Raw genomic sequence first — 23,220 nt, 5'->3', positions numbered from 1 at the left:
GCTCCCCGCGCAGATTGGAGCCTAATTCTTCCTTCCTTCAATAAAGCATAGTTTACTATTCTTAGGCCTGAGTGTCCTCCTTTCGCTGGTATCTTCCCCCCCTCCCCAGCCCTTGTGGGCACAGTGGGGATCTTGCCAATAGTTTTCTGAAAGTCCAAGTACACTACTTCTACTGGATCACCTTTGTCCACAGGTTTCTTGACCCCCCTATCCCATGACTCTTTACTGTGCTTAAGAGACTTTGGTGGAGATCTTGCCAATGCTTTTCTGAAAGTCCAAGTACACTACTTCTACTGGATCACCCTTGTCCACAGGTTTCTTGACCCCCCTCAAAGAATTCTAATATATTGGTGAGGCATGATTTCCCTTTACAACAGCCATGTTGACTGTACCCCCAACATATTGTGTTCATCTATGTGTCTGATAATTCTGTTTTTTACTACAGTTTCAGCCAATTTGCCTGTTACTGAAGTTAGGCTTATTGGCCTGTAACTGCCTCTGGAGCCTTTTTAAAAAATTGGCCTCACATTAGCTATCTGCCAGTCATATGGTACAGAGGCTAAATCATAGGTTACATACCACAGTTATCAGAGTAACAGCCGTGTTAGTCTGTATTCGCAAAAAGAAAAGGAGTACTTGTGGCACCTTAGAGACTAACCAATTTATTAGAGCATAAGCTTTCGTGAGCTACAGCTCACTTCATCAGATGCATATCGTGGAAACTGCAGCAGACTTTATATATACACAAAGAATATGAACCAATACCTCCTCCCACCCCAGATATTGGTTCATATTCTTTGTGTATATATAAAGTCTGCTGCAGTTTCCACGATATGCATCTGATGAAGTGAGCTGTAGCTCATGAAAGCTTATGCTCTAATAAATTGGTTAGTCTCTAAGGTGCCACAAGTACTCCTTTTCTTTTTGCATACCACAGTTAGTAGTTCTGCAGTTTCATATTTGAATTCCTTCAGAACACATGGGGGAATACCATCTGGTCCTGGTGACTTATTTCTGTTTATCAACTTGTTCCAAATCATCCTCTATTGACACGTCACTCTGGGACAGTTCCTCAGATCTATCACCTAAAAAGAATGGCTCAGGTGTGGGAATCTTCCTCACATCCTCTGCAGTGAAGACCAATGCAAAGAATTCATTTAGCTTCTCTGCAACAGCCTTTCGCACCTTGATTGTCCAGTGGCCCCACTGATTGTTTGGCAGGCTTTCTTCTTCTGCTGTACTTAAAAACTAACAGCAATTTTTGTTGTGTCTTTTGCCAGTTGCTCTTCTTTTTTGGCCACCCTAATTATACTTTTAAATTTGACTTGCGAGAATTTATGCTCCTTTCTATTTTCCTCTGTAGGATTTAACTTCCAGTTTTTAAAGGATGTCTTTTTGTCTCTAACCGCCTCTTTTACTGTGTTGTTTAGCCATGATGGCAGTTGTTTTTTTTTGGTCCTCTGTTTTTTATTTTGGGTATACAGTTAGTTTGAGCCTCTATCATAGTGTTTTTAAAAAGTGTCCATGCAGCTTGAAGGTATTTTACTCTTGTGGCTGTTCCTTTTAATTTCTGTTTAATTAGCTTCCTCATTTTTGTGTAGTTCTTCTTTTTGAAGTTAAATACTACTGTGGTGGGTTTCTTTGGCATTTTCCCACACACAAGGATACTACATTAATTCCATTATGGTTGCTATTACCAAGAGGTTCAGCTATATTCACCTCTTGAACAGATCCTGTGTGCCATTTAGGACTAAATCAGGAATTGCCTCTCCCCTTTTGAGTTTCAGGATTAGCTGCTCCAAGAAGCAGTCTTTAATGATGTCTAGAAATTTTATGTCTGCATCCCATCCTGAGGTGACAGGTTCCCAGTTAATATGTGGATAGTTGAAATCGCCCATTATTATTGGGTTTTCTGTTTTTGTGGCCTATCTAATCTCCCTGAGAATTTCACAATCATAGTCACCATCCTGGTCAGGTGGTCGTCAGTGTGTTCCTACTGATACAATCTTCTTATTCAAGCATGGAATTTCTATCCATAGAGATTCTATGGTATTGTTGGATTCATTTAAGATTTTTACTGTATTTGACTCTATGCTTTCTTTCACATACAGTGCCACTTCCCCACTGTGTGACCTACATATTTTGCCTACTATCATGCCTACATATTTTGAATCATAGAACTGGAAGGGACCTCAAGAGGTCGTCTAGTCCAGTCCCTGCATTTAAGGCAGGACTAAGTATTATCTAGACCATCCCTGACAGCTGTTTGTTCAACCTGCTTTTAAAAATCCCCAATGATGGAGATTCCACAACCTCCCTAGGCAATTTATTCCAGTACTTAACCACTCTGACAGTTAGGAAGTTTTTCCTAATGTCCAACCTAAACCTCCCTTGCTGCAATTGAAGCCCATTGCTTCTTGTCCTATCCTCAGAGGTTAAGGACAATAATTTTTCTCCCTCCTCCTTGTAACAACCTTTTATGTACTTGAAAACTGTTATCACGTCGCCTCTCAGTCTTCTCTTCTCCAGACTAAACAAACCTGATTTTTTCAATCTTCCCTCACAGGTCATGTTTTCTAGACCTTTAATCATTTTTGTCGCTCTTCTCTGGAGTTTATCCAATTTGTCCACATCTTTCCTGAAACGTGACGCCCAGAACTGGACACAATACTCCAGTTGAGGCCTAATCAGTGCAGAGTAGAGCGGAAGAATTACTTCTCATGTCTTGCTTACAGTACTCCTGCTAATACATCCCAGAATTATGTTTGCTTTTTTTGCAACAGCGTTACACTGTTGACTCATATTTAGCTTGTGATCCACTATGACCCCCAGATCCCTTTCTGCAGTACTCCTTCCTAGGCAATGATTTCCCATTTTGTATGTGTGCAACTGATTGTTCTTTCCTAAGTGGAGTACTTTGCATTTGTCCTGACTAAATTTCATGCTATTTACTTCAGACCATTTCTCCAGTTTGTCCAGATCATTTTGAATTTTAATCCTATCCTCCAAAGCACTTGCAACCCCTCCCAGCTTGGTATCGTTCACAAGCTTTATAAGTGTACTCTCTATGTTATTATCTAAATCATTGATGAAGATGTTGAACAGAACCGGACCCAGAACCGATCCCTGCAGGACCCCACTCGTTATGCCCTTTCAGCATGACTGAACCACTGATAACTACACTCTGGGAATGATTTTCCAACCAGTTATGCAGCCACCTTGTAGTAGTTTTATCTAGGTTGCATTTTCCTAGTTTGTTTATGAGGTCATGCGAAACAGTATCAAAAGCCTTACTAAAGTCAAGATATACTACACCTACCGCTTCCCCCCTAGCCACAAGGCTTGTTACCCTGTCAAAGAAAGCTATCAGGTTGGTTTGACATGATTTGTTCTTGACAAATCCATGCTGTTATTTATCACCTTATTATCTTCTAGGTGTTTGCAAATTGATTGCTTAATTATTTGCTCCATTATCTTTCCAGGGACAGAAGTTAAACTGACTGGTCTGTAATTCCCCGGGGTTGTCCTTATTTCCCTTTTTATAGATGGGCACTATATTTGCCCTTTTCCAGTCTTCTGGAATGTCTCCTGTCTCCCATGACTTTCAAAGATAATTGCTAATGGCTCAGATATCTCCTCAGTCAGCTCCTTGAGTATTCTAGGATGCATTTCATCGGATCCTGGTGATTTGAAGACATCTAACTTGTCTAAGTAATTTTTGACTTGTTCTTTCCCTATTTTAGACTCTGATCCTACCTCATTTTCATCGGCATTCACTACATTAGACGTCCAATTGCCACCAACCTTCTTGGTGAAAACCGAAACAAAGAGGTCATTAAGCACCTTTGCCATTTCCACATTTTCTGTTATTGTCTTTCCCCCCTCATTGAGTAACAGGCCTACTCTGTCCTTGGTCTTCCTCTTGCTTCTAATGTATTTGTAGAATGTTTTCTTGTTTCCTTTTATGTCCCTAGCTAGTTTGATCATGTATTGTGCCTTGGCTTTTCTAATTTTGTTGCTACATACTTGTGTTATTTGTTTATATTCATCCTTTGTAATTTGACCAAGTTTCCACTTTTCGTAGGACTCTTTTTTGAGTTTTAGATCATTGAAGATCTCCTGGTTAAGCCCGGGTGGTCTCTTACCATACTTCCTATTCCTACGCAGTGGGATAGTTTACACACACAAAACAACAAAAAATATTTCCATTGATAATAATCCAAATTTACAGATGGGCAAAGTAACAAAAAATATTGCTTGAGAACTAATTAGAGTTTGATTTAAGAATATTTATTTTGTATATTTTGACATGTGATGGTGACAATTTGGGTTTTAATGATTATAAAACTTTAATTTTTTGAATCACAATGTCTACTCTCATTAAATAATTACTGTCTGACTCACTGATATCTGACACCCCCCACATAACTTCCCACAACTGTGAAAACTTAAATAAATATAGAAAAAGGCACTTAAAATAGATGGATATTATCCATTGAAATTATTTTAAAAAGTTGAATTTTGCCAAGCTTGGCAAAGGCACTATATAAAATTAGTTATGGTATTATTTCCAGAAGGGATTAATTAAGCTGCAAGTTCATCAGGCATGCTATTTTCCATATAATGCATGTTAGTTTACACTTGCCTTTACTGATTAGGAATGCCTTGGAAGTAAAAGCTATGTGAGCTTACATAATACTGCTCTGCTAACACTGGACATATACAGTGCCTCCAAACTAAGAGACAAATTAACATTAATTTTGCTCTCAGCTGTGGATAAGCTACCCTAGTCTTCTTTGTGAAAATGAATGTACATTCCAATGACCAAAAAAAAAAATGTGTTCAGTCTGGAATCCCATTCCTCCTTATTATGCTTGTCATTTCTCTTAGTACGTCTGACTGACAGGCTCAGAGCAAGGTTTGGCAAATATCACTGTAGAGATTTCATACCTACTTTACAGTTTTGTCTCAATAAACAAAAGGTCTCCAATAAAGTCATTTTTTATTTGAGTGAGTTTAAAAGTGATCTGGAATAAACACCACCATGCAGCCAGGACATCAGACACTATACATTTGTATTTCACTGTCTCTTGGAAATAGACAGAGCTAATATTTCGAGCACATAATCTAGTCTATATAATGCTTTTTTCAAAGCATTATGGGCCTGATTTTCAGAGCAAACACAACTCCAGTTGAAGCTAATACAAAACACATGCTAGTTTAGTGACCACATATATTCTTTCCTTATACTATAGAATACCAGGGGTAGAAGGGACCACAGGAGGTCATCTAGTCCAACTCCCTGCTCAAAGCAGGACCAATCCCCAATTTTTGCCCCAGATCCCTAAATGGCCCCCTCACAGATTGATCTCACAACCTTAGGTTTAGCAGGCTAATGCTCAAACCACTGAGCTATCCCTCCCCCGAAGTCTCTCTATAGCAAGTCTCTCTCTCAAAATATGGCAAAGAAGTGTAAATTAACTGTGATGTTTTGTATGACTTGCAAGTTATATTTTTTCAACTGATTAGATTTAGCTTATGGTATAGTGGTTGATTCATACAACATTTTAATTTGTTCAGTTTCAATAAAAAATCATTTTTTTAAAATGAAAAATATAAGTTCATTTCAAAAGCTAGTTTGTTAGCAAACAATATTTCTGTGAGTTATTTTGGCAGGATGTTCCTATTGATCCAGAACCCTCTTCAGCTAAAGCCACGTTTTTCTATCCATGTTCATAAATCCGTCACAAAATATTAATGCATTATAGCGCTTTCTACAATAGTCTTTGCACTTACACAACAACTTAGTTACAATGTAAAGGTGGTTTTGTTGCCTCATTTAGGACACTAGATCTATTATTTTGAGCAAATTGTCGCACTCACTTACCTTGAGACAACCAGTGGTAGAATCAACATTTTCAGCATCCTCATCAATAACTCCCCGGGGAATTGGAAATAACTAATTTCCTACAAATATATGGAGAGATGTGTTTATGGTTTTGATGTGTAAGAGTCTCTTTCTTCATAAGGCACCTTACAGTTGCTGGTAAAACTGAATGTTCTCATAAAATTGTACGATCGGTTTATATTACTTGCAACTACTGCATATCATTTCAAGTGGTACAGATGGCAGAAGTTGGGGAAATTTTTTGTAAATGACTAGGACTACGTAATGTGTTCTGACTAGGGCTATGTAATGTGTTCAGGAGAAAATAAAATAAGCTTTGCTTCACTCAGGGACACTTTGAAATATTGTGGATCTAAAAAAAAAACAAACAAAAAACAATTCTGCCTTAACAGTACAATGAAATAGGTGCTAGTGAGAATTCGTTAGTCACAGACACCTGTCCTAATGATCAGTAATATCTCCATCCCCTTCAGTGGTTTCTCCATATTAATCTAATTGTATTGTGCATCTGCGTGCCAAAGCAGTGAAATATATAGACCCTTTATGGCTACAATTAATAGGTTTCGCTGCATAATCTCTTTATTCTGTATTTTGCCCATATCACTCTATGTGCATGAAGCTATTGTTTGGACGTAGAAGATTTTCAACTCAGGGCCAGCAGCAGAATATGTCAAAATTGGTTTAATGATCACATATTTTTGAAGTACCATAACTTGTTTAAAATATTAAAACGTTTATTCTTAGGGAAAAATTTGTTCAGCAATGCATTTGTCACTGCCTGTCTGGTCTGTCAGGCTATTCTGGATAGAAAGAATTGAGCACCTACAAACAGATTAGTAGAGGTGTTTGAAGAGAAATCCCCTGGTGAATGTAATAAGTTGTGCTTTTATTAATGGGACATCCCAGTTCAGTTCTTATAAAATATACTCAGTGTGAAATAAATATCTGTTACTCTGGTATGTTAACCATAAAAATTTCCCTAGTATTTTCATTGGAAATACATGTTCTAATACAAATTCAAATAGAATGTACTCTGACACCAGTTAACATGTTACACTGTTACCATTTCTATATAGTACAATGCAGTATTTCATTCAGTTTCAAAATCCTGTATTCATACATGCAACATCACAATGTGCTTCTTCAGGTAGACTTGCAGTGTCTTAATGACAGTTTGTCCAGCGTATATTGTATATAAAATCTATGGAAGGACCCAAAGAAAACAAGGTAGGCGCCTATCAAAATACTACCACACTAACAAATTAATTTTTGTCTTGAAATACCCATCCTTGAAGTTCCATAGGTTGTTTTATCTCTTCTTTTGCTACAGAACTGACATTTTCTGCCCAGTGTCACACTCATTTGTTACTGACCTGCTGAGAGAGCCGCCTGGTCCTGAGGAAGAATCCAAGAAGACATCCCACTATCACAGACAATACTGACAGAATGAGCAAACCATTTCTTTTACAAACATCCTTGACCCGAGCCAGCATTGCATCAAATGCCACTGCCATGCTGTCCTCAGTGCTCTTTGGAGAAGAATCAGCATCCCATGCAGAGAGACCTCACTAGCTTCCCTTGTTAGAATAGACAGCTCTAGCTCTGTATAGATCAGATCAAAGCACTTCTAGGACTGCTTAGCTGACCAGCAAGGTCACCCCTCTGCCAATAGCCACCAAGCATGCAGCTGGCATTATTGTTCCAAATTAATACCAACAATCCTATTATTGACTACATCATTAAGAACCTGGAAGAAGATTAAGGAGCTCTGGAAAATTAGAACAGAATGTAGTAGTATTTCTAAAACAAGAGTGAGTCAGAACAGAGTGACACTCACATGAATGAAAAATAATATTTTCATGCATTCCTTAACCCTTGAATCATGGTCTCCTAACATCCAGGCCTAGAAAGAAGTAGTGAAAGTTATGCATTTAAATGGACAGAAAATATATTTTTCATACAGTACATATACTAAAGGGCAGGGCAGGTAACACTTTGAACTGGACTATCACAACAGGTCAGATCAGGTGAGACTGAACTTCATTAACTAAAGCAGGTCTGGTTTTTGCTTTTAGTAAATGTGGTTAGCAAAAGGCTGGGCAAATACAATGATAAACTGCATTAACAAACTGAATATTATTGGAGAAAAACATAAAAGGGGACTCGACAGTACTTCACATTTTTTATCTTGGGAGTGAAATGATTTCACTTTCCCGCCTTCCACTGTGTTGATTAGAGCAGGGGCCAACTTACTTTCAGAGGATTATCAGCCTAACCCACATGGATCTTTCCTTTCCTTTGGTATGTCTAATCGTCCCATTCATTCAATTCAAACATAGATTTTTCTGCAGTATAATGAATGTCTTGTAAAACTATACTATCACAACCATCCACTAAACTATAGCATACCATATTGTTAGTACGGTGTTTGGACCATAACTCTAGCATTCTGAAGTGTTTCTATAAACAATCTATAACACTGTACAGTATACATGGGGGATTCATAAGATTATGTTTAGCACTGTATTATATTATAGATGAGCACACTACACATGAGCCCTGTAGAAAAGCCCATGAGGAAATTAATAATTATGTATTCAGTACAGAGTTTGTATGGTAAATATGGCAATGGGCCACACACTGAATGATGAGACCAAAAAGAAATACTGAATATAAATAAATAATATAAAATAAACAAATAAATAAACCATAAATATAGTAATGAGCAGTGAGCAGCATCCCTCCATTTTGTGCACTGAATGAGGCTAGATCCCAGAAAAAAAAGTGTGTGTTTATGTAATTAAAGACTGTATCACAATTTATATGCACAAGAGGGCCAAATTAAGGTTGCACAGGCAACCTTAATTCTGGAGTAACCTAACTTTTGAGTGCTTGACTTTGCAATCTTAATATTCTTTTAACATATTTTTTTAAAATATAATTTCTTATATTTTTAAAAAATCAAACAGAAAAAACAGAAATTTGACTATGTGGAACCATATTGATCCTCACGCTCCACAGCACACACATTTGTCACTTGAGCTAACAGTGCAATCAATAGCAGGAGCAGGTTGTTATCTGGGATGTGGGCCAGCAACTAGAGGGGGATGTGACACACACTTTTAGCAGTTGGTTTTCACAGTTATTTACCAGACAGAGGAGTAATGCTGAGACTCAGGAATCCTGGATTCATTTCAGGTTCTGGAAGAAAGTGTATCTAGTGGTTACAGACCCTTCTTTCCACCCACCCCAGTATGTGTCATAACAGCCTTTCTCTGCCTAATCCCTGCCCTCACAGCCTGTCTCTGTCCTTGCCACTGCCTCTATCCCCCACAAGCTTGTCTCTGCCCACTCTGCCCCATCCTATTCCACCTCTGTCCTCCTTCCCCCAGTCTGTCTCTGTTCCCATCACCCTATGGCATTCCAGTTAGGCAGCTTCCTCCTTCTCCATGCAGCCCCTAGGCACTAGCAGCAGGATCACTGACAGCACAGAAAAGACAGTTTCCCTACTCTCAGTTCCTGCACCTAATGTTACAGTTACTCCTCAGTGCTTGGAGGAGCAAATGCAGAGAAAGTTGTGCACAGACCAGGTTTGGAGCATGTCCAGTACAGACAATCATCTGAGAATTTAGCTCCAGGCCAATGGGAGCTGCTGGAAACAGCGGCCAGCATATCCCTCAGCCAATGCCACTTCCAGCAGCTCCCATTGGCTTGGAGCAGCGAACCGAGGCCACTGAGAGCCACAATCGGCCAAACCTGCAGACGCGGCAGGTAAACAAACTGGCCCAGGCCGCCAGGGGCTTTCCCTGCACAAGCAGCGGAACAAATTTGGGAACCACTGCTCTACAGCTTTACTTGGATATGATATTCAAGTCCTGTTCCAAACTGTTGTGCAATGTTGCTGTGCTCTGACTATTGTCATAAACCATCCCAGAGATGGCTGCATTTCAGGAGCAGTTCCCATATATACAGTTTGTAAGGCTCTTTAGAACCCTTCTAAAGCAAAGGCACTTTCTAAATGTAGGTAATTAAAAATCTGCTATTACTCATCCAACACTTAAGTCTCCTACCCCGCCACAATCCATCTTCTACGTATTTGCTTCCATGAATTGCTAAGTCTCTGAAAACACACCTTTTCTACGTGGTACATCTAGGTCAAGAGGCTTCACACCAATCTGTAATAACAGGAAAATAAACTATCCAAAATGAAATTTACACTATAATTATGTACTGTAGTAGGGAATGTAAATAAAAACTTAAGTCTGGCATATGCTATAATTAATAAAATGTTAGCCATTCACTTGAACACTGATATCATATCTGTGTAATGGTATAACCATGGTATGTTGTACCAAACACATACTATATATGGGTTCAGTTCTCAGCCCACCATTTGTTATATGACCTTGGGAAAGACTCTTCATGTCTGCAAAATGGGGACAACACTACTGCCGTAACAGGATCAGAGTGGTGAAATTACTTGATCCTACAAGGTGCTGAGCACCTTCAGTTCCTGTTCACTTTAATAGGAATTGAGGGCACTCATCACCTCATGGGAGGCATTCGTCATCTTGAAGGATGGTATCTTAAATAGGTGTAAAGTATTATCATTGTGGCATTTTCCTTTCGTGATTTACACTCGGGAATTTTCCTACTTATACCTTTCTTTTAAAGAGACTATCAATTTAAAAAAAATCACATTTATGACTGTAAATGTGCTGTTATTACATGTAGCACTAAAGATTACTATAACTTAAAGAAAAATATATATTGTAATTTGTTTATGTTGCACATTTGAAAATACCTTTGTGTGTAATGACTTTCACTGTTTCCCCTGTATAGTCAATGAATCAATTTCCCCTTTTATTCCTGTGGGTCTTTCACAAAGCAACAGGGTAGAGAAAACTTTAAAACAAGAAAATGTAGTTTAAAACCACAAAAACTGGAAGTGGGACTAAATGTGATTGCAGAGCCATTGGCCATTATCTTTGAAAACTCGTGGCGAACGGGGGAAGTCCCGGATGACTGGAAAAAGGCTAATGTAGTGCCAATCTTTAAAAAAGGGAAGAAGGAGGATTCTGGGAACTACAGGCCAGTAAGCCTCACTTCAGTCCCCGGAAAAATCATGGAGCAGGTCCTCAAAGAATCAATCCTGAAGCACTTACATGAGAGGAAAGTGATCAGGAACAGTCAGCATGGATTCACCAAGGAAAGGTCATGCCTGACCAATCTAATTGCCTTCTATGATGAGATTACTGGTTCTGTGGATGAAGGGAAAGCAGTGGATGTATTGTATCTTGACTTTAGCAAAGCTTTTGACACGGTCTCCCACAGTATTCTTGTCAGCAAGTTAAGGAAGTATGGGCTGGATGAATGCACTATAAGGTGGGTAGAAAGTTGGCTAGATTGTTGGGCTCAACGGGTAGTGATCAATGGCTCCATGTCTAATTGGCAGCCGGTGTCAAGTGGAGTGCCCCAGGGTCGGTCCTGGGGCCAGTTTTGTTCAATATCTTCATAAATGATCTGGAGGATGGTGTGGATTGCACTCTCAGCAAATTTGCGGATGATACTAAACTGGGAGGAGTGGTAGATACGCTGGAGGGCAGGGATAGGATACAGAGGGACCTAGACAAATTGGAGGATTGGGCCAAAAGAAATCTGATGAGGTTCAATAAGGATAAGTGCAGGGTCCTGCACTTAGGACGGAAGAACCCAATACACAGCTACAGACTAGGGACCGAATGGCTCGGCAGCAGTTCTGCGGAAAAGGACCTAGGGGTGACAGTGGATGAGAAGCTGGATATGAGCCAGCAGTGTGCCCTTGTTGCCAAGAAGGCCAATGGCATTTTGGGATGTATAAGTAGGGGCATGGCGAGCAGATCGAGGGACGTGATCATCCCCCTCTATTCGACATTGGTGAGGCCTCATCTGGAGTACTGTGTCCAGTTTTGGGCCCCACACTACAAGAAGGATGTGGATAAATTGGAGAGTGTCCAGCGAAGGGCAACAAAAATGATAAGGGGTCTGGAACACATGAGTTATGAGGAGAGGCTGAGGGAAGTGGGATTGTTTAGTCTGCAGAAGAGAAGAATGAGGGGGGATTTGATAGCTGCTTTCAACTACCTGAGAGGTAGTTCCAGAGAGGATGGTTCTAGACTATTCTCAGTGGTGGAAGAGGACAGGACAAGGAGTAATGGTCTCCAGTTGCAGTGGGGGAGGTTTAGGTTGGATATTAGGAAAAACTTTTTCACTAGGAGGGTGGTGAAACACTGGAATGCGTTGCCTAGGGAGGTGGTGGAATCTCCTTCCTTAGAAGTTTTTAAGGTCAGGCTTGACAAAGCCCTGGCTGGGATGATTTAATTGGGTATGGGTCCTGCTTTTGAGCAGGGGGTTGGACTAGATGACCTCCTGAGGTCCCTTCCAACCCTGACATTCTATGATTCTATGATTCTATGAAATGGCAAGAATAGTTCCTGAAACTACTGTTAGGTTAAACCTTTTTTTAAAATCTGAAATTTCAAGTCAAAAGTGCCTCTTTAATTATTGATATTTTCATCCTCTGAACATTTTAAAAACATTTTTGAGGCTTCTGTTATATAAGAAGTTAAGAAAGCGGCATAGACACCAAGATATTTTCACCTTGGTAATTTGATTGATGAAACTACTAGTGAAGTACCCATAACTAATTCCTTGAGGTATTTAAGTGACAGTACAGCCCCTGAGATGGAACTCAGAGATCAGTGTAACATTAGTGACCTGTACCTATCTCAGAAGTAACTCAGTCTTAGAAGGTTGTCAGTAAAATTCCTTCAGACAGCAGCAGGAAAAGATGGGGCAAAACTGAAAATAAGTGGAATCTTACAAATATTAGAAAAGAGATTTTTCAAAGTACAGAAGCTTCTCTTTTTGTGGATTTTTAATTTGCTGTGGGATGCATTCACCTGTATGAATACTTCACTCATCTGCAAGAATATGCTGCTGTAATTTTAGCATCAAAGATGTTAAGAGATGGAAAAGGCCCATTATTAGCAGATCATCTTGCTCACATCCTTACCTATGGAGGATTACTCTTAATACCCTGTTGTGTCCAGTTACAATATTTCCTGTCAAACATACTTTCAGTTTGTCTTACTTTTCTGCTTAGGTATGCTCCAAATTAATGCATAGGATTGTGAATATTCTCAATTCTGCTACTGACTCGTATGACTTTGGGCCAGTGACTTAATTGTGTAGTGCCTCAGTTTCCCCAACTGTAAAATGACAGGCTGATACTTCCATACCTCGGAGGGGCAGAGTGAAAATTAGTTTATTCATGTTTGTACAGCACTCTAATATCCTGGAATGGAAAGCTCCAGGGAGTGCAAGGTATTATTGTTGTTACAAAGTAGCTAACCTCATGTAACCCTTGCTCTTACAGCTTCAAAAGGAAGCTGAAAACTACTGAACACATTAGCCAAAGCCCCCCTTAAGGTTCCATCTGTTATGACTTGCCCAGAGTACTGGTTCATGCCGTGATCAGAGAGGGTGGCTTTGCTTTTAGAGAAAGAAAGGTGGGACAAGCACAGCCACAGTGACTGCAGTAGTCCATACCATACCCCAGGCTTTTAAATATAATCAGCATCCTGCAAGGAGGGATAGCTCCCTGGTTTGAGCATTGCCCTGCAAAACCCAGTGTTGTGAGCTCAATCCTTGAGGGGACCATTTGGGGCAGAAATTGGGGAGTGGGCCTGCTTTGAGCAGGGGGTTGGACTAGAGGACTTTCCACCCCTGGTATTCTATGAATGTGAACCCTCATCTCAGTTTTACTTGGCTTACTGCCCATCAGCTACCCCCTATTTCACTGACCGAACCAAGGGAGGCCACAAGCCACAAAACTGCGAGAGGGGCAGCGTGTCGCATGCCTGGTGCTCGAGGCAGCCGCCCCCTACAGCAGCGGGCAGATTACACCGGGCTCAGGCCCCACCGGGTGGATGAAAGCCCGGCCACGGCCGGGAGTAGGGCCCCCGCTCCCTGCACCGGAAGGAGGCGGGACCCCTTGCAGCGAGCCGGGAGGGGGTGCAAAGCTCCCCGCGCCGCGTAGATCTCCTCAGAGAGGGGCTCAGCCCGCCCGCGGCGCCAGGGCGGCGCACGGAGGAGGACGGGCCCACGCCCCAGGGCGGCCTTTGGCCTCCGGCAGCGGCGGGTGTGGGCAGGCGCTGCGGGCCGGAAGGCGGCTACTGAGCACCAGGAGCGGGCGGGGTCGCAGTGAGTGAGGCTCGGTTTGGAAATCATGGCGACTCGGCGGCTGCTGCTGCTCTCCCCTGCCTCCGGCCTGAGGGGGACTAAGGCCCTGGGCACTCCGGCGGTCCCCGGGCTGCGGAGGGGCTACAGCAGCGCCGACTCCTCCCAGTACCTGCACCGCAGCATCGTGCCCACCATGCACTTCCAGAAAAGCCTGCCCAGGTAAGGCGGCCGCTGCCCTCTCTCCCCCGAGCCAGAGCGCCCGGCACCCCTCTGAGCCCCTCGAGCCGGGGACCCCCCGCATCAGAGCTCCCACTTACCCTCTGGTCCCCTTTTCAGTCCCCGGGGATCCTCGCACCAGAGACCTTGCCCCCTTCTGAGTGCCTCACCACCAGCCTAGGGATCCCCACACTAGAGACCTGGCCCCCTTCTGAGCCTCTCACTGCTGCCCCAGGGACCCCTGTGCCACAGACACCTGCCCATCTTCCTTTGAGCCCCACAACCACCCTGGGTCCTTCCTCTGAGCGCCCCCTCATCACCCTTCCAGCCACTCCACTCTGGGACCCCCTACCCGACCCCTTTTGAGCCCCCCATACTAGGTAAGGGAGTCCTAGGCATCCTTCTGAGCCCCCAGAAACTGCTCCCTCTCTGCTACCCCTCCAACTGCATTTCCCTCTGCTAAGAAAACCCCCATCTTCTTTCCCCTGCCCAGCTAAGGGAGCCCCTTTCTCCTATGATTGCTGGCATGTAATGCCCATTTTCTCCTTTGTCTAGGTCAGTCCCTTTCCCCTGGTAAGGGAGTCCCATGTCTCTACGTTTCAGAAATGGTGACTGTGGGCTTTAAAGGCAGCAACATTCTTCCACCTCAGAGAGGAAATGCAGTCTGTAAAAACAAACAAACAAACAACAACCCTGCTCTAATGCAGAGTGGGCAGCCCTGTGCTATGGGTGATTAAATACACAGCTTAATTGCTGGGGCCAGCTTTCTTATGGTGAACAACAGGTTTTATGACTCATGGTGAAGCCTTAATAGCAGCTACTAAGTCAGGTCTACTTTGGGAAACTACCAGTACACAGCAGGTGGTGGGGTCAACAGACCAGTCAGTATGTATTGGTTTCAGATTGCTCGCTACACCCCTAATGAATGAGGTTTGGTATGTGCTGAAAGTGCACAAGACCAAGAAGGGTACATTGTCTTTGGGATGGGCTACAGTATATTATATAGGTGAAAGGTTATTATTGCTAACAGAGGGAAGTGACTTTGATCTTTGCTAGTAGTATTCAAGTGCATACTGCCAGTTTAAAAATTATAATCTAATTATAACCTGTCTCAAATCTCTTATCTACCATTGTTTAAGTAACACACATGATTATTGCAAAGGAAAGGGATTAGAGAAAATAAATTTCCTTTTTTCCCCCCAATTTGTTTATTTTATGCATTGGACAGCACTTCCTGTATAGTTAACTTCATTGTTTCATTATACTGTAGTTAGTTTCCCCGTTTGTTTGTGTGGCTCTTTCACAGAGCAACAGGGGACAAAGACACATTTTTAAAAAAAAAATAGAAATATGGCAGTAAAAACAATAAACATCAAACTATGTGTGAAGGAGATATATGCACAAACGTTAAAAAGTATTAATCTCATTAAAAGGTAAAATAGCTTGCCCTGTAACTAGGGGAAAACAGCTTTCATGTTTAGGCTAAGATGAGTGTTGGAAAGAAATTTGTTAGAATTTCCACAAGGAATCAAAATACAGAAGCCATTCTATGCCTAGCAGTATATAAAATTATGGAAGATGATCTGTTAGTTGGCTACTTGTAAAACAAGTTCCTGTTTTTGTGTCATGCTTAATTATAAAAAGAGCATAGGAATTAACTTACAAACAATATGGTATTTTAAGAATCTTTACTGTCAGAGCTTTAACAAGAACATTTTAGTTTGCTTTTTTTCTCACCCCATCAGGTTGCCAATTCCCAGACTAGAAGATACTGTTAGGAGGTACCTGAATGCCCAAAAGCCTCTCTTAGATGATGATCAATTCAGGTATGGATACACAGAAAACCAAACAATGCTTCAGCGTACATCAAATCTTCCACTCCAACACCTACATATTAGAAGATGTATCTTTTTTAAAAAATGCCTGGTGACAGCATTTTGACTGTCTGATTGATTGTTTTAGGAAAACTGAAGAACTTGCTTGCAGCTTTGAACATGGAATTGGAAGAGAATTGCATGAGCAGCTGGTTGCTCAAGACAAGCAGAACAAACGTACTAGTTACATCTCAGGTAGGAAGGTTTACAGTGGGATGAAGAAAAGACTCATTTTGAAGAGAAACTTGCTTGATGACAGTCAGCTTATAATGCTGTGAAAAATAGATTAAAGTTTAAGCTCCTTATTATTGTTTACACTCAGAACAAGATGTGAAAACTCCATTTGACAATGTCTGAGCTAATTAGAAGACTGTCTCTGGTGGAAAAAAGAGGGCACTTCACAAAATGTTATCTTTAATATACCGAATACTTTAGGATCTCTCATTGTCACCTAACAGAAATATCAACCACAGCAAGATTTCCTCAAAGACATTTTCATTTGGAAGAAAATAACTTAAACCAGTACACTAGCAAAATATAATAGTAAAAAAAAGTGTAGTATAGGAAGAACAATGGTGCTATCAAAATCAAAGATGGAGGGCCTGCCACAACACTCTTTTAGTATACAGACTTTTATTAAAGTGAGCAAAAGATTTGTTTCTGTGCATATAATCAGAACACATTGGTGAAAAAAACATTTGCTCAGTGGTATACAGTATCATTTTTTACTATAGTCCACTCTGACAGAATGCTGTGTATGCTGTAGTGCAGGGGTGGGCAAACTTTTTGGCCTGAGGGCCACATCTGGGTGGGGAAATTGTATGCAGGGCCATGAATGTAGGGCAGGGGCAGGGGATTGGGGTGCGGGAGGGGTGGGGGGTGCAGGAGGGGGCTCAGGGCAGGGGGTTGGGGTGCAGGAGAGGGTGCAGAGTGTAGCAGGGGGCTCAGGGAAGGGGATTGGGGTGCAGGGAGGGGTGCGGAGCGTGGGAGGGGACTCAGGGCTGGGGGTTGGGGTGCAGGAGGGGTGCGGCAGGGGGCTCAGGGCAGGCCAGGACCCCGGCTGGCAGCAGAGTGCCACTAAAAATCAGCTTGCGTGCCCCCTTTGGCACGGGTGCCGCCGGTTGCTGACCCCCTGCTCTAAAGCTAGTAACCTCTCTAAGAAAACTAACCCAGGTCTAGTTACAGTCATGAATCTGTTTGAAGGTGCTTGCTTGGAAAACTGAATTCTCAGAAAAGTTGGGAAAGTTGACTGAACAGTGGGGGATGGAAGAAGACACTCCCTCAGCCTTAAAAAAAATGCAGAGCATTATTGTTTTAAAGAACAAGAAAAGGAAAGACTCAGAAAGAGGAAGACCAGAATAAAGAAAAGGAGAGAAAGAGAGAACGTAAGACAAAAAGGAGATGAAACTCAGACAGAGAGAGAAAGAAAAGAGGGAAAGAAAAGCAAGAGAAAGCATGTAGCTTTTAGGTTAGTGAATTTTTTTTTTTATTCATGTTACTTCCAATGGCTTTCAAATGTAAATGATTATAGTGTTCGTGGAAGGCAGATGCTGGGTGTACAGCAATGGAGACTGAGAGAATATATCCAGTACAGCACAAGCAGCAGCAACAGTGTAATCTTCTCCCCATACTGTCCTGCCATTGTGCTTCAATCCTTGCTCTTTGCTGAGGCTACCAGTAAGGGTGCCAATGGTGGCAGTTTACCAGACATGTATTTGAATTGCACTGAGAACCACCAACTTCTCGCATAGGCCAGCTTGATCAGTCTTTTGATAATGACTTTCACTCGTTATTGCCATCCAGTCTCCCAGTTACATCCTGTATTTCCCTGGCAGATAGCCCACCTATGCTTAATGTTGAGGGAAAATGTGGCAGATTATTATCGTTAACTGGTTTTCTTGAGCATTATTGTGTAAATGGATTGTGCCTTTTTAAATTATGTGCTGCAGCTACAACCGGCCCTTTCCCCCCCCTTACTTTCAAGTCCTGTTCATTTTTTTTGTTTCCATAAATGTAACAAAATATAATTACTCTTATGAGGAGGAAGAATGAGTTAAGAGGCTTATATACCATGGTGAGGAGTGGGTTATAAAACCCTACTTGTATGCTAGCTAGTCTTTCACCTCTGGAAATGTGGACTTCAAATTCTGATTTAGGTCACAGCTGAAAATGAGTGTGGTTTTACTGAGTCCCCAGTGGGAATTAGGGATTGCTGCAGGGAAGGAATTCAGAAGGGAAGAAGACAAGACACAGGCAGAAGAAAGTGAGAAATAGAGAAAGGAGGATGAGAAAGGAAGGGAAATGGGACAGAAGTAATGGTGAGCATGTTTTCCCACTGAGTGATGCAACCTAAAGGCTATGCTGCATTCTAGATCTTGGTGTAAAGCTCCCACTGACATCAGTGGGAGGTACATTTCTGATTTGGTGGGAATATGTTGCCCTAATGTACCCCAGTCCATGGATTGTAATTAAATACAGATAGTGGAGGTCTGTACTGAATGACTTTGACTTGTAATATAGCTGGTTCTAAACAGTGCTTTCACAATTAGCCAATTTTACCTGTATTAATCTATTTTTCAACTCTCCATTTTTAGGTCCCTGGTTTGATATGTATCTAAGTTCACGTGAATCTGTTGTTTTGAATTTTAACCCATTTATGTCCTTCAACCCTGACCCAAAAACTGAATATAATGATCAGCTCACACGAGCAACTAACATGACTGTTTCTGCTATGCGTTTTTTGAAGACCCTCAGGGCTGGCTATCTAGAGCCAGAGGTTTTTCACCTCAATCCAGTCAAAAGTGACACTCAAACCTTTAGGAGACTCATCCGATTTGTGCCTTCATCTCTCTCATGGTTTGGTGCCTACATGGTCAATGCATACCCCTTAGATATGTCTCAGTACTTCCGGCTTTTCAATTCCACACGATTGCCTAAGCTCAGTCAAGATGAGCTTTTTACAGATGAAAAAGCAAAGCACTTGCTGGTGCTCAGAAATGGGAATTTTTATGTATTTGATGTCATTGATAGAGATGGGAATATAGTGAAGCCTTCCGAAATACAAGCACACCTGAAATACATACTTAGTGACAACAGTGCAGCCCCAGCCTTCCCTCTTGCGTATTTACCCAGTGAAAACCGAGATATATGGGCACTACTGAGACAGAAGCTTCTTGATAATGGTAATGAGGAAGTCCTCCAAAAAGTGGATTCTGCTGTCTTCTGTCTATGTTTAGATGACTTCCCCATTAAAGACCTTGTGCACTTGTCCCACACCATGTTACATGGAGATGGTATTAATCGCTGGTATGACAAATCCTTTAACCTTATCCTAACCAAAGATGGCAATGCGGCCGTTCATTTTGAACATTCCTGGGGAGATGGTGTGGCTGTGTTAAGATTTCAGAACGAAGTGTTTAAAGACAGCACCCAGAAGCCAGCTGTCACCCCACAATCTCAACCTGCTGCAGTTGACTCTTCCAGTGCTGTGCAGAAACTCAGCTTTAAGTTGAACGATGCCTTAAAAGCAGGAATTACCAAAGCCAAACAGAACTTTGATGCCACTATGGACACCTTGACTCTTGATTTTATTCAGTTTAAGAAAGGAGGCAAGGAGTTTTTAAAGCAGAAGAAGGTAAGTCCTGATGCTGTGGCTCAGCTTTCTTTCCAGATGGCTTTCCTTCGGCAGTATGGCCAGACTGTTGCCACATACGAGTCTTGCAGTACTGCAGCTTTCAAACACGGTCGCACAGAGACCATCCGTCCTGCCTCCATCTATACAAAGAAGTGCACGGAAGCTTTCGTCAGGCAACCTTCCAAACACACCACAGAGGAGCTTCAGCAGATGATTGCTGAGTGCTCAAAGTACCACGGCCAATTGACAAAAGAAGCTGCTATGGGTAAGTGTGAATGTCAGGTCATGGTGATAAACATTCACATTGCTTCACAAAATGAGTCTCATCAGCTTAGTTGCTCATTAATGCTAAACTTTTACAGAAGTCTCACTTAGCATAATTTAATCTCGCTGAAGGTCCTGTGTTCATCAAACTTTGTAGAATGCCAAATAATAGCAGTGCTTTCCAGGTTAAAAAACATATTGTTCTTGTGACATTCTTCTTAAGAAGGGAGTGTGTTTGAGTTCCCCTTATTTGCTTCAGGCCCACACACATCAAGATTTTTCCCATCCCTTAGATAAATTACTGTTATACTAGCCCACACGTGGCAGCTATCTGAAGCAACTAGCTGATGCCCCGGAGAGTGCAACACAAAGCAGGATTTTGGGTTGCTTCATGCATCTGCCTGCAGGTGGTACTGAGGCCACTGTGCAAACTGGCCTTGGTTCCTTCTGCTGCACCAGTGATAAATTTTCCCAAGTGGCTCTATCTGACCTGACCCTATTACATTTTAAAATGTCAGAATTAGAGCTTGCTAATTTCTTCTAGATTTTTAGTAAAATATGTAGCCTACAGGGCCTTGTCCGATTTTATTATTATCTCTTTACTGTTGGTTCAATAGCCTTTTCCTCTGTAGTTCCTGCCATTTGGAACACCCTACCTCAGACTCTTTTAAAAGTAATATGAAAACATTTATTCCTTTTTCAAACCTCATATTTTCATCTTCTCCATTTAACTTAACTATTGTTAAAAACCATTTTTATTAATATTACAATAGTGCCTATCTGTCCCAGAGATCATGGCCCCATTATAGTAGCTGCTACATAAATGAGTAAAACAGAGTTCCTGTCCCAGAGAATGGATGCGCTAAAAATGCATTGCAATTTCCTTCTGTAAAGCATATTACCATAACTTGTAAGAAAGCTGCTATAGAAAAACTCATGTAAGTTTTGTGACTTTGAAGGGGTGTGATATTTAGTGTGTAAAATAACTATTTTCTGTAGAAAAAGCAGTGATTTCTGTAGTATTTTGTATTTTAATGACACTGTATAAATCCATGGTATGCCCATACCTTGACTACTGAGTGCAGTTCTGGTCACCCCATCTCAAAAAAGATATATTAGAATTGGAAAGGGTACCAAGAAGGGCAACAAAAATGATTAGGGATATGGAACAGCTTCCATATGAGAGGAGATTAAAAAGAAAGGGACCGTTCAGCTTAGAAAAGAGATGACTAAGGGGGGATATAATAGAGGTCTATAAAATCATGGATGGTGTGGAGAAAGTGAAAAGGGAAGTATTATTTACTCCTCCACATAACATACAAACCCAATTAAATTAAGAGGCAGCAGGTTTAAAAACAAATATAAGGAAGTACTTCTTCACACAATGCACAGTCAACCTGTGAAACTCGTTGCCCGGGATGTTGTGAAGGCCAAAAAGTATAACTGGGTTCAAAAAAGAATTAGATAAGTTCATGGATGATGGATCCATCACTTGCTATTTAGCCAGGATGGTTAGGGACACAACTTCATGCTCTGGGTGTCCCTAACCCTCTGACTGCCAGAAGCAGGGACTGGATGATGGGATAGATCACTTGATAATTGCTATGTTTTGTTCATTCCCCTGAAGCATCTGGCATTGGTCACTGTCGGCAGACAGGATACTGGCCTAAATGAACCATTGGTCTGATCCATCATGGACATTCTTATGTGCTTATTTTAACAGGTCAAGGATTTGACCGGCATTTGTTTAGTTTGCGTTATTTGGCAGCATCAAAAGGTATCCCGTTACCTGACGTCTACCAGGACCAAGCGTATGCTCAGCTTAATCACAACATTCTGTCCACAAGCACCTTGAGCAGCCCAGCTGTGAATATGGGAGGATTTGCTCCAGTGGTGCCGGATGGCTTTGGGGTAGCCTATGGCGTGCATGATGATTGGATTGGCTGCAATACTTCCTCTTACCCAGCCAGGAATGTGCACGAATTCCTCCAGTGTGTGCATAAGTCACTGGAAGATATTTTTCATGTTTTAGAAGGTAAGCATATCAATAGTTAGGCACAACAGGGCTGGGATACTTTTTTTTTTTAATGCACAATATAAAATGTTTGGATCAAGATCACTTCTGATCATGTGTGGTTGAATGTGGAAGAATGTTGCTAGTGCTAATTTACTAAGCATTTTGACTGGGATTTTCAAAGGAACCGACAAGAGTTAAGTGACCAACTTGGATTGAATTTCCATGGGAGTTAGGCAGCTTCTGAAAATCTTAGCCATATAAAGAAATTAAGTGCAGGCTCCTCCTGCATGTGATATTTAGGAAATACTTAATTCTGATATTATGAACTGGTATGTAATGGATTATAAAATGTTCTTAAAATATACGAGGTATTAAATATTCATTACTAGAAAGGAACTTTAGTATTGTACTGATTAAACTTGAGCAGTTAAGATCTACAAGTGTTCATGTTTACAGTGGGAATGAGAAACTACATTTGAACAATGTTGTAACATCTACAAAAGTTGTATTTAAAATTAAATACAATGACCAATTGTAAATCCTGCACATGTGATATGCTCACTTACTAGATCTGTCATCTTTTTTAAATTTGAATCAGTGTCTAACTGTACCTCTTATGTTGGAATTATTTCCAATGTAATGACTGATTTAAATGAAAAAGTCTCACATTTTCAAGTTAACAATACCGAAAACCATAATCATGTGTTAAATCTTCAAACTGTTAAGAAATTGGTTGGAAAATGATGTTTAAATAAAGCTACCTATGACATGGTTGAAAAAATGTTTTCGTAGTATCTCAGGATTAGGGATTTGAGAGTTCCTAGTGTGAAGAGTTTATACTTTTAAAATAAGCATAGAGAGGCTGATAGAGGAATAGTCAAATGCATATACTTTTTAGATAGAAATAGTTGACACTTTATAAATTAAGTTTTTCTGTTTGTAAATCTGCCCTATAATCTGTTATGTTCCCCTGCATAAGCCTGTATCTTTAATACAGAAAAATCATTTCTCATTAGCTTCTCCAGAGGCTAGTGCTGCTTTTCTTTCCCAAATCTCTCTCCTACTGTGGAGAAGGAATCATCAT

The 23,220-nt window shown here is 41.2% G+C and overlaps 2 protein-coding genes across 2 annotated transcripts in view; one reads left to right on the top strand and one right to left on the bottom strand.

Moving 5' to 3' along the window:
- SLC1A7 (solute carrier family 1 member 7) overlaps positions 1-7,509 on the bottom strand; it is a 94,387-nt gene extending 86,878 nt beyond the window's left edge. The window contains exons 1-2 of the mRNA XM_084636485.1: positions 7,282-7,509; positions 5,888-5,967 (exon numbers count right to left, since the gene is read on the bottom strand). Coding sequence (XP_084492611.1) covers positions 5,888-5,967; positions 7,282-7,422 — 221 coding nt within the window. The 5' untranslated portion in view covers positions 7,423-7,509. The remainder of the gene's footprint in view (positions 1-5,887; positions 5,968-7,281) is intronic.
- A 6,440-nt stretch (positions 7,510-13,949) lies between these two features.
- Positions 13,950-22,907, top strand: CPT2 (carnitine palmitoyltransferase 2). The gene is made up of 5 exons (XM_084636484.1): positions 13,950-14,350; positions 16,093-16,173; positions 16,310-16,416; positions 18,816-20,120; positions 21,843-22,907. The coding sequence occupies exons 1-5, from the start codon at positions 14,178-14,180 to the stop codon at positions 22,172-22,174; spliced, it is 1,998 nt and encodes a 665-aa protein (XP_084492610.1). The 5' UTR covers positions 13,950-14,177; the 3' UTR covers positions 22,175-22,907.
- The last annotated feature ends 313 nt before the right edge of the window (positions 22,908-23,220 follow it).

Source organism: Lepidochelys olivacea (genome assembly GCF_965140295.1).
Source record: "Lepidochelys olivacea isolate rLepOli2 genome assembly, chromosome: 8".
NCBI lineage: Eukaryota > Metazoa > Chordata > Testudines > Cheloniidae > Lepidochelys > Lepidochelys olivacea.
Note: the sequence above shows the minus strand (reverse complement) of the source record. Positions and strands in the feature narration are given on the sequence as shown.

Coding starts and splice junctions, on each gene's coding strand:
- CPT2 (XM_084636484.1), top strand. CDS start 14,178: ATGGCGACTCGGCGGCTGCTGCTGCTCTCCCCTGCCTCCGGCCTGAGG. Junction 14,351..16,092: donor TTCCAGAAAAGCCTGCCCAG/GTAAGGCGGCCG, acceptor TCACCCCATCAG/GTTGCCAATTCCCAGACTAG. Junction 16,174..16,309: donor TTAGATGATGATCAATTCAG/GTATGGATACAC, acceptor TGATTGTTTTAG/GAAAACTGAAGAACTTGCTT.